This window comes from Podarcis vaucheri (genome assembly GCF_965113315.1).
Source record: "Podarcis vaucheri genome assembly, chromosome: 12".
In the NCBI taxonomy this organism is placed as follows: domain Eukaryota; kingdom Metazoa; phylum Chordata; class Lepidosauria; order Squamata; family Lacertidae; genus Podarcis; species Podarcis vaucheri.
In genome coordinates, this window is record NC_138750.1 from 60,323,744 (window position 1) to 60,342,449 (window position 18,706).

General features: G+C 47.3%; 1 protein-coding gene across 5 annotated transcripts in view; it reads left to right on the plus strand.

The window, feature by feature from the left end:
- Positions 1-18,706, plus strand: part of NBEAL2 (neurobeachin like 2) — a 219,421-nt gene that overhangs the window by 82,043 nt on the left and 118,672 nt on the right. For all 5 annotated transcript variants that reach the window (XM_082192090.1, XM_082192092.1, XM_082192094.1 and 2 more), the window contains exons 3-6: positions 3,428-3,592; positions 8,797-8,878; positions 9,789-9,913; positions 14,275-14,357. In XM_082192090.1, the coding sequence (XP_082048216.1) occupies positions 3,428-3,592; positions 8,797-8,878; positions 9,789-9,913; positions 14,275-14,357 (455 nt within the window). The remainder of the gene's footprint in view (positions 1-3,427; positions 3,593-8,796; positions 8,879-9,788; positions 9,914-14,274; positions 14,358-18,706) is intronic.

The window sequence follows — 18,706 nt, forward strand, 5'->3', positions numbered from 1 at the left end:
GGAAGATGGGGGCTGAATGGAAATTAGGCAATGAAAATAGGCATACATTTCTCGTAATATAATAACAAGCAGCTCTTGATGCCATTGGTTTAGCTAGTGCTTGGGGAAGTATCCCATTTGCCCAACAGGAGGGCCGTTCCCATTGGCCTGTTAGCACCACCTCTTTGGCCAGGGCTGCAATACATCCATAATTTCCTGGACATAGCCGGGATTCGTCCGTCAAGAATGGCGTCCGGGCAGAATTTTCAAAAATCGGTTTTAATGTCTGGGAAACACCCAAATGCCCTTGGTGGAAATCGCTTGCCTCGAGGTCTCATCATAAGCTCTCTTCTTTTCTGTTCCCACCACCATTTGTGTGTTCCCTCAGCCTCTGATTAGCACACTTCCTGGTTTCCACACTGCCGTTGTGTTGCCACACACACACAACTGCCTGTTGCGACAGTTGTTGGAGGGGATCCATCTATGGTGTAGTTTCCCGTTCCTTCTGAGTAGCAGATGTGTGTGTGAGAGAGAGAAAGAGAGAGAAGGTGGGGAGTACATATTATACAGTGGTACCTTGGTTCTCAAACTTAATCCGTTCCGCAAGTCCGTTCCAAAACCAAGGTGCGCTTTCCCATAGAAAGTAATGCAAAACGGATTAATTTGTTCCAGACTTTTCAAAACAACCCCTAAAACAGCAATTTCACATGAATTTTACTCTCTAACGAGACCATGGATCCATAAGATGAAAGCAAGAATCAATGCACTGTACTATAAAACAAATAAGACAGTATTGTAGATGATAAAAATTAAAATTATTATTTTTTCCTTACCTGCACTGATGATAGTCATTGTTTGGAGGGGGGGCTTTTATCCATTTCCGCAGTCACACAACCAATTAGTCGGTAGCGGAACTGGGTTCCACACAGCCACAAAAACAGATTAATTGAGAAAGCCTCAAAAACAAAAATGCAAAATAAATAGCAAAAACAAAAGGGCTAAACTTCATCCGTTCCAGAAGTCCGTTTGACTTCCGAAATGTTCAAAAACCAAGGCGCGGCTTCTGGTTGGTCAGGTGCCCTGGAAACAATGGTCGACAGCCGCATCGGATGTTCGGCTTCCGAAAAACGTTCGAGAACCAGAACACTTACTTCCGGGTTTTCATAGTTTGAGAACCAAGGGAACCACTGTATTGGCTTATCTGATCTTATTGCTTGGCTATATATCCTGCAAGCACCTCTTCCAGCTGTGCATCCCGTCTTTTTTTTGCAGAAAAAAATGAGCTGTTTTTTTTGGGGGGGGGTTGCTTCATCTGCAAAGTATTGGTGGACGGCTAGGGGGCTTGGATCAGTGAATTTAAGCTCTTCCTGCTCTGCTTATGTGATGCGCAATTTCTGTCCCGGAAACGGTTTATGGTCCCACTCCTCACGCCCCTGAAAAGCCAAGATCTCTTGTTGAAGGTGCTGGGTGTTTCTGGGAGAGAGCCTTATCTCCCTCACTGAACTACAATTCCCAGAGTTCCCTGGGAAGAGGGGTTGACCGTTAAACCGCTACCTGGAAGCCCCTTTGACTTTTCTGCCGACCGTACGATGGGTATCACTTGAACCACCTTTATTTTTGCGGCTCCTGAAAGGAATGAAGCGGTATGGATGGAAAAAAAAAACTTCCTTGCCACTGTCCTGTTTATGGGATGCTCTCCCCAAGGAGGTTCGGCTGGCACCTTCAATATACACCTTTAGGCGAATAATAATAATAATAATAATAATAATAATAATAATAATAATAATAAAATACCCCGCCCTTCCCGGTTCAAAACCAGGCTCTGGGCAGCTAACAACAAATTTAAAACATTCCAGGCCTTGGGCTGGTTGACATCCGATGCCCTTTTATTTTTATTTTTGCTTGAAATCATTTTTACAAAGTTTATATTTTTTAAAAAATCAAATACATACCCATATACAGTGGTACCTCGGGTTAAGTACTTAATTCATTCCGGAGGTCCGTTCTTAACCTGAAAGTGTTCTTAACCTGAAGCACCACTTTAGCTAATGGGGCCTCCCACTGCCCCCATGCAGTGTTCTCATCCTGAAGCAAAGTTCCTAACCTGAAGCACTATTTCTGGGTTAGCAGAGTCTGTAACCTGAAGCGTATGTAACCTGAAGCGTCTGTAACCCGAGGTACCACTGTACAGAGATTCCTCCAAATCTCAGGACTTCCCCCACCCCCACCCCGCTCCCTGGAGTCCCATTTTAAACATTTAAAACCGCACCTTCTTCCATACTCTATTATATCAATCCATATTTTGCATGACAATTTGTTGCACTACAAGTGAAATCAAAAACCTGCCAGCATTTCCATCTGCTTACAGTGGTCTCTTAAGTAGCTTATAAATATCCCCCATTCTTTTGTAAAGTTTTTGTCCTCTTCTTGGTTTCCCAGTCAGCTTTGCCATTTCAGCATAGTCCATCATAGTTTGCCCTTTTAAAATGCATCTTGTGTCTTTTATGCTATAATTTTGTGTTTAAAACTGCCTTGAGATCTATGGATGAAGGGTGGTATATTATCATTTTGTTGTTGTTTAGTTGTTTAGTCGTGCCCGTCTCTTCGTGACCCCCTGGACCAGAGCATGCCAGGCACTCCTGTCTTCCACTGCCTCCCGCAGTTTGGTCAAACTCATGCTGGTAGCTTTGAGAACACTGTCCAACCATCCCGTCCTCTGTCATCCCCTTCTCCTTGTGCCCTCCATCTTTCCCAACATCAGGGTCTTTTCCAGGGAGCCTTCTCTTCTCATGAGGTGGCCAAAGTCTTGGAGTCTCAGCTTCAGGATCTGTCCTTCCCGTGAGCACTCAGGGCTGATTTCCTTCAGAATGGAGAGGTTTGATCTTCTTGCAGTCCATGGGACTCTCAAGAGTCTCCTCCAGCACCAGAATTCAAAAGCATCCATCTTCGGCAATCAGCCTTCTTTATGGTCCAGCTCTCACTTCCATACATCACTACTGGGAAAACCATAGCTTTAACTATACAGACCTTTGTTGGCAAGGTGATGTCTCTGCTTTTTAAGATGCTGTCTAGGTTTGTCTTTGCCTTTCTCCTAAGAAGCAGGCGTCTTTTAATTTCGTGACTGCTGTCACCATCTGAGGTGGTGATGATGATAATAACAACAATAGGAATAACAGCAACATCTCTTTTTCAACTACCCAGATGCCTTGGAAGAAGACTTGCCTGTTAATCCCATTTCTGTACCTCCTTCTGCCAGGGAGTGTAGCTTTTTCTCCTTATAGCATCACAACACTCCTCTGGAGCAGATTTGGCAGAGAGAGAGCCCATGGCGTCGTGGGCTAAGCCAGTTTTACCCACCTGGGTAACTTCGGAAGGGAGCGATGTTCTCGAGGGCTGACTTCCACAGAGGGGAGTTTGCAAACTTATTTTTTATGTCCTTTTCTTGCAGGCCGGAGGACTCTGTCTCTGAGATCCCGCTGCTCCCCTGTGACGTCCTGCAGACCCTGACCCAGCAGCTGACGTCTTGTGTGAACCAGATCTCCCGCCAGGAGGTGGCTGAGTCAGGACTCAACCAGGCCCTCTTGCTGATCAAGTTCTTCATCATCATTTGCAGGTGGGCGTTGTTATTCCTCCTCGCTTTTGGACTCCTATGGGCGCTTCCTATGGGCTTGCTTCGCAAGACAACAATGTCTTGCGAGTTCCTGCTGGTTCCCCCCCCCTTTTCTAAGCCGCTAAGCCGCTTATCAGGTGATCCGATCAGCAGATAAGCCACTATAAGCCGCTAATAGCGCTAATCCTTCAATGGGCTTGCTTCGCAAGACGAAAAAACCGCTAGACGAAGAGAATCACAGAATGGATTCTTTTTGTCTTGCGAGGCACCACTGTATTTAAAAAAATACTTTATTGAATTGCAGAGGGACGCGGGTGGCGCTGTGGGTTAAATCACAGAGCCTAGGACTTGCCGATCAGAAGATCGGTGGTTCGAATCCCCACTTCGGGGTGAGCTCCCGTTGCTCGGTCCCTGCTCCTGCCAACCTAGCAGTTCGAAAGCACCTCAAAGTGCAAGCTACAAACATGAGTTTGACCCAACTGCGGGAGGCAGTGGAAGAGAGGAGGGCCTGGCGTACTCTGGTCCATGGGGTCACGAAGAGTTGGACACGACTAAACGACTAAACAACACCACCACCTCGGGTTACAGACGCTTCAGGTTACAGACTCCACTAACCCAGAAATAGTACCTTGGGTTAAGAACTTTGCTTCAGGATGAGAACAGAAATTGCACGGCGGCAGCAGGAGGCCCCATTAGCTAAAGTGGTACCTCGGGTTAAGAACAGTTTCAGGTTAAGAACGGACCTCCAGAACGAATAAAGTTCTTAACCAGGGGTACCACTGTATTTTAATATTCTGTTAGAAGCCGCCCAGAGTGGCTGGGGAAGCCCAGCCAGATGGGCAGGGTATAAAATAATAAATTATTATTATTATTATTATTATTATTATTATTATTATTATTATTATTATTCTCTCTTCCAAAGGGTCTGCACTCTGCACCCTCCTCGGAGGAAGAGACAGCGTAAAACTGATTTGTCCTATCAAGCCGTGCTGCCCCCAATCGGCCTTTTCTGGGCCCTCGCCAGCAGCTCGGAGCCTGGGCCGTCCCTTTGCAATAACCAGCTATCGCTCTGCTATCAAAACTCCCTTTCCTTCCTCCCTCCTGGCCTGAGTCCCAGCCCACCTCCAGCCACTCTGTTGCCGCTGAAGATCTGCTTCTCTGCTTCCCTGGCTCCCCCTCTCTTAAAAAAAACGCACACACACAAAACCCTGGGCTATTCTGGGTCTGGTGTGATGCAAAGCCATGTTCGCTCTCTCTTCCTGTGAGGTCTGCGAGCCAGAGATAAGGACCGGCTGATAATTGCTCTTCTTGCAGAGTTACAAAACCCCCTCCGGGGAGCCGGCAGAGACCTGAAATGAAATTCCCCAGGAGAGGGGTCTTGGCTGGAAGTGCCTTTATTAATAGCGGGGCCAAGAATGCCTTTGAAGTAGGCCTGCGGTGGACTTGGAGAAAGGTGGGGGGGGGCTGTTTGTTTTTTGCACACCTGCCCCTTCTGGACCTCTGCAGCATCCCCACAGAAACGAGCCTCTTTGCTGAGCCGCCCTGGGCGACTGGCACTCTCTGGAATTGTGCCTGGAACAGACAGCTTGGACGTGAGTCAGGAGCAGAGATTTCCCTGTGCGGAATAATGGCTCAGGGCTTCCAGCCAAGGCCAGGCTAAACCGGTTGTGCCCACCCAGACCCCCCACCCACCCACCACTTTAGGGGCAAGGCGTTGTTGTTGTTGTTTAGTCGTTTAGTCGTGTCCGACTCTTCGTGACCCCATGGACCAGAGCACGCCAGGCACTTCTGTCCTCCACTGCCTCCCGCAGTTTGGTCAAACTCATGCTGGTAGCTTCAAGAACACTGTCCAACCATCTCATTCTCTGTCGTCCCCTTCTCCTTGTGCCCTCCATCTTTCCCAACATCAGGGTCTTTTCCAGGGAGTCTTCTCTTCTCATGAGGTGGCCAAAGTATTGGAGCCTCAGTTTCACGATCTGTCCTTCCAGTGAGCGCTCAGGGCGGATTTCCTTCAGAATGGAGAGGTTTGATCTTCTTGCAGTCCATGGGACTCTCAAGAGTCTCCTCCAGCACCATAATTCAAAAGCATCAATTCTTCGGCGATCAGCCTTCTTTATGGTCACTGCCTTGCTGTGGCGAAGGGGCTTGAATAACTCAGAGAAGCTATGAGCCATGCCGTGCAGGGCCACCCAAGATGAACAGGTCATAGTGGAGAGTTTTGACCAAACGTGATCCACCTGGAGTAGGAACCGGCAAGCCACTCCAGTATCCCTACCAAGAAAACTCCATGGACAAAGACAACAGGGGCAAGGCGTAGACAGACCGTTTTCTTCGTGACTTTTTTTGTGTGTGGACCAGGCCAAGGGGAGATGTTTTCTTCTGTGCACGCGAGAAAATATGTTAAACCCGCATCCGCTTATCTTGAGTTGATTTTTATCCACTCTGTGCAGGAATATGAAGTTGTCCCATCCAGGTATCGAACCTGCAACCCAACTGAGCTATGCAAGTTGTGAGCGTCAGGCTATAGGGTTTCGGGTTGTTCTCTTCCTCAGCAGGGCTCTTGTGCCTTGAAAAAGCTTTTCTGATCTCTCTTATTGGGGGGGGGGACTTCATCTACTGGAAAGCGCAGGAGCCCAGCTAGGGAAAAGACGACAACCCCAAAGAGGACTGCGCAGCCTATGAGTTTGTGTAAAACTGAACCCAGGGTGTGGGGAGTCCCCTGTGTGAAAAACAGCTGTGTTCAAATTGAGTGTGCTTCAACGTTAAGCTTGGGGGAATTTTCAGGCTGGCATTTTGGGGGGTTTCCGTGGGGGATTTTGAGTATTTTCTCAGCATTCAGCTTAAATATATTTAGGGGTTTGGGGCTGGAGGGAAGAGTTGCTCCGTCCGTATTGAAGAGGGCGGTTTAAGCGAAAGCAGCTCCAGTAATTTTCTCTCCGGCAGGAACAGAACCAAGAAGTGAATCATCGACTCATTTGCCTTTTGTGTGTGTTTGTTGATCTTGAGATATATATATATATATATATCCTGTATTTTTTGCTCTATAAGACGCACCAGACCACAAGACGCACCTAGTCTTTGGAGGAGGAAAACAAGAAAAAAAATATTCTGAATCTCAGAAGCCAGAACAGCAAGAGGGATCGCTGCACAGTGAAAGCAGAAATCCCGTCTTGCTGTTCTGGCTTCTGGGATAGCTGCGCAGCCTGCATTTGCTCCATAAGATGCACACACATTTCCCCTTACTTTTTAGGAGGGAAAAAGTGAGTCTTATAGAGCTAAAAATACGGGATATGTATATACATTTTTATTGGTTTTTTAACAAACCAGTTCCAACAGTCATACAACATACCTTCTCTACTTGTACGATATTTTAGACTTCCGTCAGCACCTCTGATGATTTTCCATTCTTTATCACTTATTCTGCATTTTTTAATTTCTATATTGCATTTCATTGTCCTTAACTAATAATTCTTTTCATAGTCTTTCTTGTAACATTTCAAGTAATCAAGTAATCCACCTTACAAAACTCCTTGCAAATCTACTAGCGTTCATCACAATTACTTTTCAAATAGTTCATATATTTACTCCAGTCCTCTAAGAATCTCTGATCCCGCAGGTTTCGAATCCTTCCTGTTTATTTATCTAATTCTGCATAGTCGTATCTTGATATTAACACGCATGCACAAACATTATTTCCCTTTGAGCAGCAGCATGATCCCATGGAGAAAATTGCTCTCCCGTTTTGCAGGCTTGTCATCATACAAACTTGCTACGTATTTAAGACTCTGCATTGTATTGATGGAAGGGGGTGTGATGGAACGAGATCATAGCTGTCAAGTGTCCCTTATTTGGCGGGAAACTCCCTTATCCCAGCGCCGTGTCCTGCTGCTGTCCCTTATTGATGATGTCCCTTAAATTTCCCGGGTTTCAGGCTCGCCCGGTTCGGGAGGGAAGCAGCGGATCGGGGTCCTCCGCCGCGAGAGAGCGCGCGCACACGAGCTGCCGCGTCTCCGTCTCTCCCTTTTCCCCCTCAAGGGCACGTCGTGAGGAGACGGGTGGCAGCGGGCGGGCAGGCAGCCCCTCTCTTGCAAGACTTCCGCCACGCTGCCAGGGGAAGCCGGAGGCGGAGATAGCCTGAGGGAGGAGGAAGAGGAGGGGATGGGGAGGGACGCAGAAGGGCGGCGCTTCAGTGGCCGTGGCAGCACCACAACTGCCTCATGCCGGGCTCGCGGACGGCATGAGGGAGAGTCTCCCTCCCTCCCTCTCTCTCGGGCGGGGAAGGGCCGATGGAACTCCTCGCCCCAGGACAATGGCAGCCCCGACGTGCTGCTTAGCATCCCCTCCAACCAGCTCAGCATCTTAATGTAGTGATTTCCCCCTCTGCATCCCTTTCATAACTCTATTTTTATAAATCATTTGTCCATCCATAGTTCAAATTTTTACTACAAGTTTTCTGTCAATCCTACCAATGTATGTAACTCTTTCCAATAGCTTTTCAACTAAATTATAAACTTCCCCCATTCTTTATTAAAGAGGTCCTCTTCCGGGTTTCTAATTCTGCCTGTAAGCTTTGCCATCTTGACATCGTTCATCAGTTTTGTCTGCCCCTCTTCTTTGGTGGGAGTTGTAGACCCTTAGGGCCATCCAGTCCAACCCCCTGCAAAACACAGTCAGTGGCAGCCAAAGCAGCATAGCTCCATCAGTGGCGGATTTCTGTATAAGCTAAGCAAAATCCCTTATTTTGGCTGCTGATCCCTTATTTTTGAGGCTGCTGGTCCCTTATTTTCAAATATGTAGGTTGACAGCTATGAACGAGAGACAGGCAGAACCGACTGTCCGGAGTACCGGACGCCGTTTGCAAAAAGAGCACCTCCAATTTTCCTAGATCTTGAGGGCTAGAAAATTGGCTGTCGTAAATTCATGGGCTGTGCACTCACGCTCATGACTTAATTTATATGCAAATTTCTGCATCTGAAATATTAGCAGGACAGCAGCCCCTCCTCCTCTTTGCCAACTTACTCACTCTGTCATTACCGCCTAGTGTGAGGTGCTTCATACATAATAAATATTACCATTATCTCTCTTTTGCAGCGCATTAGCATGCATGTGAAGAAATTAGCTGGCTTGGGTCTCCGGCGGCTGCAGATGACAAAGGACTTTGTGGTTGTTTGACTGTTTCTCATCCCTCCCCTATTTCTTCTTTGCAGGAATCTCGAAAACGTCCAAACTGACCGGCCCCCGGTGTTTATCCACGAGGTGACCAGTTTGCTGTCTGCTTATTCGAAGAAGGTAAGCTCAAATTCCTCGCCCTCTGGGTTTGCAAAGGCTGGATGCTTCAAATTCCTAGGAACCGAGGAGTTAGCAAGTGGTTCAAGTTAGGTGATGAAATTTACATACCTAGCTCAGAGTCCTTAAGGGGAAGAATGATGGATTTGATGATAGTAATAATGTAATAATAATTTATTATTTATACCCCGCCCATCTGGCTGAGTTTTCCCAGCCACTCTGGGCGGCTCCCAATCGAGTGTTAAAAACAATACAGCATTAAATATTAAAAACTTCCCTGAACAGGGCTGCCTTCAGATGTCTTTTGAAGATAGGATAGCTGCTTATTTCCTTCACATCTGAAGGGAGGGTGTTCCACAGGGTGGGCGCCACTACCGAGAAGGCCCTCTGCCTGGTTCCCTGTAACCTCACTTCTCACTTACATTTTTTATTCTAAGCCTATTAACATGTTATTTTTAGAACAATATTTTGACACATCATCATCGAAATACTTCCACTCCATTCTTAACTTTTGATTTGATTGATACCTTATAACTGAAGTTGATTTTGCCAATTCTATATACTCGCTTAATTTACAAATCCCCTTTCGATCATTGTTGCAATGCACAGAACAACGCCCCGAGGTGACCTCTCGGACGGAGGTTTTCCTTTTGGAGCGGGCCTCAAGTCGCACGCTCGTTTTCCTCCGCCCCGCCCGGTCTTTTTCCCTTTCCTCTCGTGGCTCTCATGGCCTTGTTATCAGTTGAATTGAATGAATGCCCAGGGCTCTTTTCACATCTTCAAAAGCACGCTTAATGACACGGATGTATTTCGGCTAGCTGTTGGGTTGGAGAAAAAGCTTCCTTGAGAACAAGAAAGGAAGGGGGGGACCTCGCAATCTGCAGATTAACCGAGCCGCTTGTGTCCTTGGCAGCTCAAGAACGCCCAGGGACAGAATTTGCGTTACCGGAGTCAGCTGGAGAACGTAACTCTCTACGTGTTGCACCTCTATGAATGCCTGTTTGATCCCTACCAGACGTGGAGGAGGCAGCTGAGCGGGTGAGTGCAGTGGACAACCGGTATGGGGATCCACTGGATCATAGAATCGTAAGAGTTGGAAGGGAACCCCAGAGTTATCTAGTCCAACCCACTGCAATGCTGGAATACCCAGATCGAACCTGCAACCTTGGCGTGATTGCAGAGTGGATTTGATTTACATCAAATCGGTTTAAATTACAATTTAAATCACTAGTCCCTAAGACTTGATTTAAATCATTTTCTTACAGAAAGACTTATTCTTGCTGGTATCGTAATATTTACAAGGTTTCGTTTTTGGAATAATAAATTTTCAGAGTAGTTTTTACAGTTACATCAAAAATTACTGATTTGGTTATACTATTAGCAATACACAGACACATAATTATGAAATTATGGTGAGGTTCATTAAGTGAACTGTTTATATTTGGACAACTTTTCGGCTGTACTTGATTGGAAGGAGAAAAATAATCCTTGCCTTAATAACAATTTAAACAATTTATTTAACTAAAAAAACACACACCACATTATAGCATATGTATCCATGTTTGTTAACTGATGTGGTTAAACAATTAAAAAAAAAACTTAGACTGAGTTTTGGCACACATGAAAAACTTGAAACAAATCCTTGTTTCCTGATGAATAGCCTTTGGACTAGAATGTAACTTACCGTAAATAGAAAACTATCTTTAGAAAGATTTTTCCCCCTAATGCATTTTGTTTTAAAAATCCAATTTAAATTTTAAAAAAACAATTTAAAAAAATAAATCATTGATTTTTATCCACTTTGCGTTATTGGCACCACGCTCTAGCCGACTGAGCTATGCAGGCTGATTCTGCTGAACTACAACTCCCATCATCCCTGACCACTAGCCATGCCTGCTAGGGCTGATGGGAGTTGTAGTTCAGCATCACCTGGAGGGCCAACGGTTCCCAGCTCTGGGTTTAGACCTTGCATGTCAGAACGGAGGCTCTGGCCACCAGCAGGCAGGTCCGACATTAAACCAGGATCTGGTGATAGCTGCAACCTTGGGGTTATCACTTGGGGGTCTGGTGCTGCTCAGCTGCCAAACCCAGAGAAGAGAAGTTCCGGGATTTAAAAAAACAACAATTTTATAAGTTGTGTGCCTTTGTTTCTCTGTTTGACCCTCTTACATGGTTCGCTGTGCGTGTGGTATTTTACGCCTTGTGACTCGCTGCTGTTTTTATTGCTATTAGTTTAGTATTTATTTATCGCAATTGACTTCCTGTTAATGATTGTTTGCTGATATTTCATTTCATTGTGCACCGTTACATTCTGATGGATTATTGAGGGTTACTTTACAGTCATACCTCAGGTTACAGAAGCTTCAGGTTGTGTTTTTTTGGGTTGCGGACCGTTGAAAGCCGGAAGTACTGGAATGGGTTACTTCCGGGTTTCGGCGGTCGTGCATGCACAGAAGCACTACATTGCGCTTTGCGCAGATGCGCCGAATCGCAATCCACACATGTGCCGACGCGCCGCTGCAGATGGCAAACATGCATCCCGCAGGGATCATGTTCGCAACCTGAACGTCCACTGTATTTGAAATAAGTTGTTTATTTTAAAGTTATGTTTCTGTTATGACTTTTTTTTGTATTTGATCGGATAGTTATAAGGCGTGTGTGATCCTTGTTGTTTCGTCGGGTTGTAAACTGCCTCGTGTGATATGGAAAGGCAGTGAACAAATTAAAAATTAAATGAAATGCTTCCCAAAGCAGGCTGCCAGGCGGTTGAGCTTCTTGGCTGATTATGCAGTTTGCGTTTCGCTGGGGTCTTGCCATGAAGCCGGAGAAAGGCATTTCAGTGTTTACGGTTTGAAGGCGCTCTTGAGATCTGAAAATGCCCGTGTCCCTTGGGGCAAGCAGGGAATGCCAAGCAGGGCTGTTAAAACAAAAGCTTCAGTTTGTTTATTCCTTCCATTAATCAAGTGCACTTAATTTTACTGGGAAATCAATGAAGCGCTTGCTTGCGGCCGGCAGCAGGAGAGCGGCTGCCGCGATTCGTGGGCTCAGGTTTTTGGGCCGGCTGCCAAAATCCATTCCTGCGCAGGGTGATTGCAGACGCGTGGAACGATGAGAATCGGGGTTGCAACTGGGGACGGGGCTGGAAGTCCGTGGCAGCTCAGCTATTTTCACGCAGGAGCTCCTGGGTTCAGCTGCTGGCATTTCCAGTTAGGAAACCAGCCGGTAGGGAACCAAGTGTCAAGGATCTGTCAAGGAGACAGGTCAATCACAGGGTGGGCACAAACAGCAGCGTCCTCTGGTTCGCCTTCACCCGGCTGAGTTAGCAAGAGCACAGCGCCGATAACACCAAGGTTGCAGGTTCGATCCCCGTACGGTATAATAATAATAATAATAATAATAATAATAATAATAATAATAATAATAATAATAATAATAATTTATTATTTATACCCTACTCATCTGGTTGGGTTTTCCTAGCCACTCCGGGCATTCTGGACGCGGGTGGCGCTGTGGGTTAAACCACAGAGCCTAGGACTTGCCGATCAGAAGGTTGGCGGTTCGAATCCCCGCAACTGTGTGAGCTCCCGTTGCTCAGTCCCTGCTCCTGCCAACCTAGCAATTCGAAAGCACATCAAAATACAAGTAGATAAATAGGTACCACTCCGGCAGGAAGGTCAACGGCGTTTCCATGCACTGCTCTGGTTCGCCAGAAGCGGCGTAGTCATGCTGGTCACATGACCCGGAAGCTGTACGCCGGCTCCCTCGGCCAATAAAACGAGATGAGCGCTGCAACCCCAGAGTCGGCCACGACTGGACCTAATGGTCAGGGGTCCTTTACCCATCTGGCTGGGTTTTCCTAGCCACTCTGGGCAGCTTCCAACAAAATATTGAAATACAATACAGTGATACCTCTGGTTGCGAACAGGATCCGTTCTGGAGGCCCGTTCGCAACCTGAAAAGTGTGCAACCTGAAGCGCTGTATCTGCGCAGGTGCACTGCGCGATTTAGCGCTTCTGCACATGTGCAAGCGGCGAAACCCGGAAATAACCCTTTCCGGTACTTTTGGGTCGCCACGGGACGCAACCTGAAAAGACGTAACCTGAAGCATCCGTAACATGAGGTATGACTGTAGTCAAACATTAAAAGCTTCCCTAAACAGCTCCAACGAACAGCTCCTTCAAAAGCTGCTCCAACAATGGAGGGAGTCAAAAAGAGGGAGAGTGCTGTGTGCCTTGTCCCTTTTGTTACCTGGGCAGGTAAGGTCACGCCCACCTCTAGTTACATGCAAAGGAAGGATGCTCCAGGCCAGGAGGAAACAGGAAGTTTTTGACCGGCTGGACCAAACATTCCCCTGCATGTCCACTCTAGGAAAACAAGGAATGTTATACTTGACTGCTACTTAGGTATCACATCCCACAGCCTTAAAGAGGATTTCCCTCCTGGAATAAAGCATGGGGAAGTGTCGGTGAGCTCTCGGATAGGCCAATCGTCCTGATTCTGGGTAAAGCAGTTTCCCGTGTTCCTAACTCCTCCTGCAACCCCTATAATAATTTATTATTTATACCCCGCCCATCTGGCTGGGTCTCCCCAGCCACCCTGTGCGGCTTCCAACAAAGTATTAAAAGCTTCCCTAAAGAGGGCTGCCTTCAGATGTCTTCTAAAAGTCTGGTAGTTGTTCTTCTCTTTGACATCTGGTGGGAGGGCGTTCCACAGGGCAGGTGCCACCACCGAGAAGGCCCTCTGCCTGGTTCCCTGTAGCTTCACTTCTCGCAGGGAGGGAACCGACAGAAGACCCTTGGTTCTGGACTTCAGTGAACAATGAGGGTGGAGACGCTCCTTCAGATATACTAAGCTGCGGCCGTTTAGGGCTTTAAAGGTCAGCACTAACACTTTGAACTGTGCTCGGAAACGTACTGGGAGCCAGTGTAGGTCTTTCAAGACTGGTGTTATGTGGTCCCGGCGGCCACTCCCAGTCACCAGTCTAGCTGCCGCATTCTGGATTAGTTGTAGTTTCCAAGTCACCTTCAAAGGTAGCCCCACGTAGAGCGCATTGCAGTAGTCCGAGCGGGAGATAACCAGAGCATGCACTGCTCTGGCGAGACAGTCTGTGGGCAGATAGGGTCTCATCCTGCGTACCAGATGGAGCTGGTAGACAGCTGCATTGGACACAGAATGGACCTGCGCCTCCATGGACAGCTGTGAGTCCAAAATGACTCCCAGGCTGCACACCTGGTCCTTCAGAGGCACAGTCACCCCATTCAGGACCAGGGAGTCCTAACTAGAGGGACGCTTCTCGCCGGCGTTTGTGCTTGTGTTGTGTTGTACCACCCTGTGTGAAAGCTGCCTCCTAAGTCTACAAAACCTTTCTCACGCCTCTCTGCATTTCTCGCCTCTCCTAGGGAGATCGTCAGCATGAAAGAGAAGAGCAAATATAAGTTTGCACCAGCTGTGTTGCCTCAGGAGTTCAACTCGTTTTTCCAAGGTAAATACTTCAGGTTTTTATTATTATTATTAATATTTTATTAGGTTTTATCAATAAAAAAGTTCAGAAAAATACCAAAAACAGAAAAATACAAGATTACAAAATACAAAAATACAAACATTAAACACAAAAAAAGAAAAAGAAAAAGAAAGAACACATATAGAAGAAAAACAAAACTCCCTCTTTCTTGACTTTTCATCTTTAGTTAACTTATTTTCCTGACTTCCTCACGTCTCCCTTTTTTGTATCCCTTTTAGAAATTGGTTCAGCAAATTCATGTCTTATTTAGTTTATCTATTATCAATCCCATCTTACATTTTACCTACAGAAACATTGTAAAATTTTTGAATGCTGATGACATTGAAATGATTTGAAGGGGCTCTAGCAATAAGGTAAAAGGTAAATACTTCAGTTTTGCTCTCTCCCCACTCTCGCGGCTACTCAAGAATGGACACGGAGCAATGGATCCAAACTACAAGAAAGAAGATTCCACCTAAACATTAGGAAGAACTTCCTGACAGTAAGAGCTGTTCGACAGTGGAATTTGCTGCCAAGGAGTGTGGTGGAGTCTCCTCTTTTGGAGGTCTTTAAGCAGAGGCTTGGCAACCATATGTCAGGAGTGCTCTGATGGTGTTTCCTGCTTGGCAGGGGGTTGGACTCGATGGCCCTTGTGGTCTCTTCCAACTCTATGATTCTATGATTCTAGGTCTCTCCAGTGTCACAATATTCACTGTTCACAAGAGTGTGATGGAGGCTGTGTGTTGTTTGGACAGGAAGCAACTTTTAAGGGGAATTGACCTTCATGTTCACTTGTGTATAGTCATACCTCGGGTTACAGGTGCTTCAGGTTGCGTTTTTTCGGGTTACGGACTGCCGAAACCTGGAAGTACCGGAACAGGTTACTTCCGGGTTTCGGCGGTCGCGCATGCGCAGAAGCGCTAAATCGTGCTTTGCGCATGTGCAGAAGCCCAAAATTGCAACCCGCGCATGCGTAGATGCGGGTTGTGAACGTGAATCCGGCACGGATCACATTCACAACCCAAGCGGCCACTATACTGTAATGCCACAAAATAAAATTTAGTGTTTGCCTTGTGTGTCAATGTTCAGGTCATGATGACGAGCTTTTAAGGTAGATTAGTGTTCCCTACAACTTTCCTGCAAGGTAGACGCAGTGTGTGTGTTATGTACTGAAGTTCTCACCCTGGGCCAGCAGGGGGATACTGTAGATAGTTATGCAAATAAGGGATCGAAAGTGACGTTCAGTGATTGGATAGTTTTAGAAAATGGTTACAGTTATGTTGTACTGAAGCTCTAGCCTAGCAGGCTGGCTGAACCCTTCAGTTCAGTTCTGTTCTGGCCTGTGAATAAGGAAGAGCTGTTTGGAGAATCGCTGTGTGGTATGATATGTTCACCCAGTGGCGTAGCGTGGGGGGTGCCAGGGGTGCCGGCCGCACCGGGCGCAACATCTGGGGGGGGCGCGAGTCCAGAGGGAAGGGACAAGTTACTTCCTCCGCCGGGCTCCCCGCCGCCACCGTCAGCCTTGCACCCTAGCGCTCGCGCACCCCCCACCACCTCTGTGGCTGCGCTCCACTCACTGCTCACAGGAGGAGCAGCCGCTGCAGCAGCGCCGACGGCGCCACCGACGCCTGGCCGGGCACAGGCAGCCTCCGCACCCCGACGCCGACGCCATCCCCTCGGCCCAGCCACAGGCGGCGGCTGCTTCTGCCGACTGGGAGGGAGGAGAGCTCCGAGGGGCCTCGCTGCGCCCTGCGCTCCCCAAAACCCTCTGAGAGGAAGCCGGCGGGCGGGCGAGGGTCTCCCGGCAGAAGGGCGCGCTGCTGGCTCCGGCTCTCAGCGCAAGTCTCAGCCGCAGGGGGGGGGGAGGCGAGGACAGAGGACGGCTGGAAGCCCCCGGACCCGGCCAGGAGGAGGAGAGGCGCTCGCCAAGCCCAGATCTGGAGCTCCACCTACAGCCCAAGGAGAGGAGGGGGTGGGGAGGCGCCCGAGGGGAGGGGGCTTCGGCTGCCTCGGCCCGCTGGGGCTCCGCAAATAATAAATTTAATAAATTCCTGCTGAGCCTTTGGGGGGGGGTCCTTGGCTCCTTTGCTCGCCCCCAGCCCCAGTGGCATAGCATGGGGGGATTCAGGGGGGCCGGGCGCAACATCTGGGGGGGGCGCACTCGCACTCGAGTGCTAAAATCCACGGGTTAGGGGGCGCAAATTACTTGCCTTGCCCCGGGTGCTGACAACCCACGCTACGCCACTGTGTTCACCCACAACTTAACAGTGTGTATGTGGGAGAGAGAGACAAAGAGTGTCTTGCCCAGCCCACCCCCCCAAGTGAGCTCACGAAAGAGGTGAGACTCGCATCTCATAAGACTCAAGACCAGGGGTCAGCAAACTTTTTCAGCAGGGGGTCGGCCCACTGCCCCTCAGACCTTGTGGGGGGGCCAGACTATATATATTTTTGGGGGGAGGGGATGAACAAATTCCTATGCCCCACTAGAAGGAGGAGGAGCACCAAGAAGAATGGATGAAATTTAAAGAATATTTAGTTAAATATGCTAAGATAACTTAAATAGAATTATTTGCGAGTACCAAATAGGCCTAGAATTTAAATATATGGATAAAAGTCAATATGAAAAGAAAGAAAGATGTTAATAGGACTATGCAAATTTTATGTGAAATGAGTTTTGGAAAACTGCTACAATGATTTATATGGAAACTCAGCCAGGGGGACTCAAGGGAGTCGCTTAACAATGTAACCAAAAATGGAATTTCTACAGTTAGAATATATGTTTGTTTGTTTGCTTGTTTTTTCTATTTTTTATGTCTCCCCCCCCATTATGTCTGTTGATGTGTTTGTTTTAAACTTGGAAAACCAATAAAAAAAATTTGGGGAAAGAAAATGAACGAATTCCTATGCCCCACAAATAACCCAGAGGTGCATTTTAAATAAAAGGACACATTCTACTCATGTAAAAACACGCTGATTCCTGGACAGTCCGCGGGCCGGATTGAGAAGGCGATTGGGCCGGATCCGACCCCCGGGCCTTAGTTTGCCTACCCATGATCTAGACAATCAGTTTCCAGTCTCTCCTCTGTGCCAGCTGCACACTGCAAAATCCACGAATGAAAACCTTGCAGAAAGTGGGGAAGCCAATGCAGATAAACAGCGATGCGATTTTTTAAAAGACATCTGACGGTGGTTCTGTTCGGGGACATTTTTAGTGCTTTAAACACCCCTTTTGCTTAAAAATAAACAGGTTCCGAGTCAGCAGCCCCTTCTGCCCACAAACGACATTCCCAATTGCCTCTCTCCCAGTCAGCCTGTTTTCCAGAGTGCTGAGGGCAACCCTCTTACGCCTGCCAATTTTTTTTTAAGCATGATTAAAGAGCAATTAATCTGCATTAAGTGACTTTCTTCTACCCTGGGAGACGAGATATCCCTGCCAGTTTGCATGGTCAGCCTTTTCTCCTGCCAAGATATGTATTAGATTCACACGTCAGCTTTAAGGTTTGCATCTATGCAAACTGAAAGAAAAATAAGTTCATTTATGAGTAACTATTTATTTTTTATTTTTAAAAAAGCAAGGCAGATGTAATTCCACCCCCCCCCCCCAATTCCAGGCATTTAAAGTGCCATTATCTCTCCCCTTCCCCGCCAATCTAAATTTAATTTATCTCCTTTGTTGCTTTTTATTTATCCTCTGGGCTGCGGAAGGGATCACAGTCAATAAATACTGAGCTGATCTCCGTGAGAAGGAAGGTCTGTGCCGCTGGTTTGTCAAGAGACTCTTCTTCAAAAAGCATCAAATTAGTTCAGGGGAATAGATTTGCAGAAACTGTTGGCAGATTTCTAGGTTTTTTTATATTTTGAATCTATAAAAAACTCCCTGGGATTTTTCAGGGGTTTTTTTTCCCTTGCCAGGTGCCTGCAAACTGCAAGGCACTCACATCGACTGGCTTTGGCTGCCAGTGGGGGATTTCTCTGAGCTATTTGGGTCGTTTTGGGTGCAGACATGTGATTACAGAATCGTAGAGTTGAAAGGGACCGTGAGGGTCATCCAGCCCAACCCCCTGCAATGTAGGAATCTCTTGCCCAACCCAACACTTGAACCCACGACCTGGAGACTAAGAGTCTCATGCTCTCCAACCATCTCGTCCTCTGTCGTCCCCTTCTCCTTGTGCCCTCCATCTTTCCCAACATCAGGGTCTTTTCCAGGGAGTCTTCTCTTCTCATGAGGTGGCCAAAGTCTTGGAGCCTCAGCTTCAGGATCTGTCCTTCCAGTGAGCAGTCAGGGCTGATTTCCTTCAGAATGGAGAGGTTTGTTCTTCTTGCAGTCCATG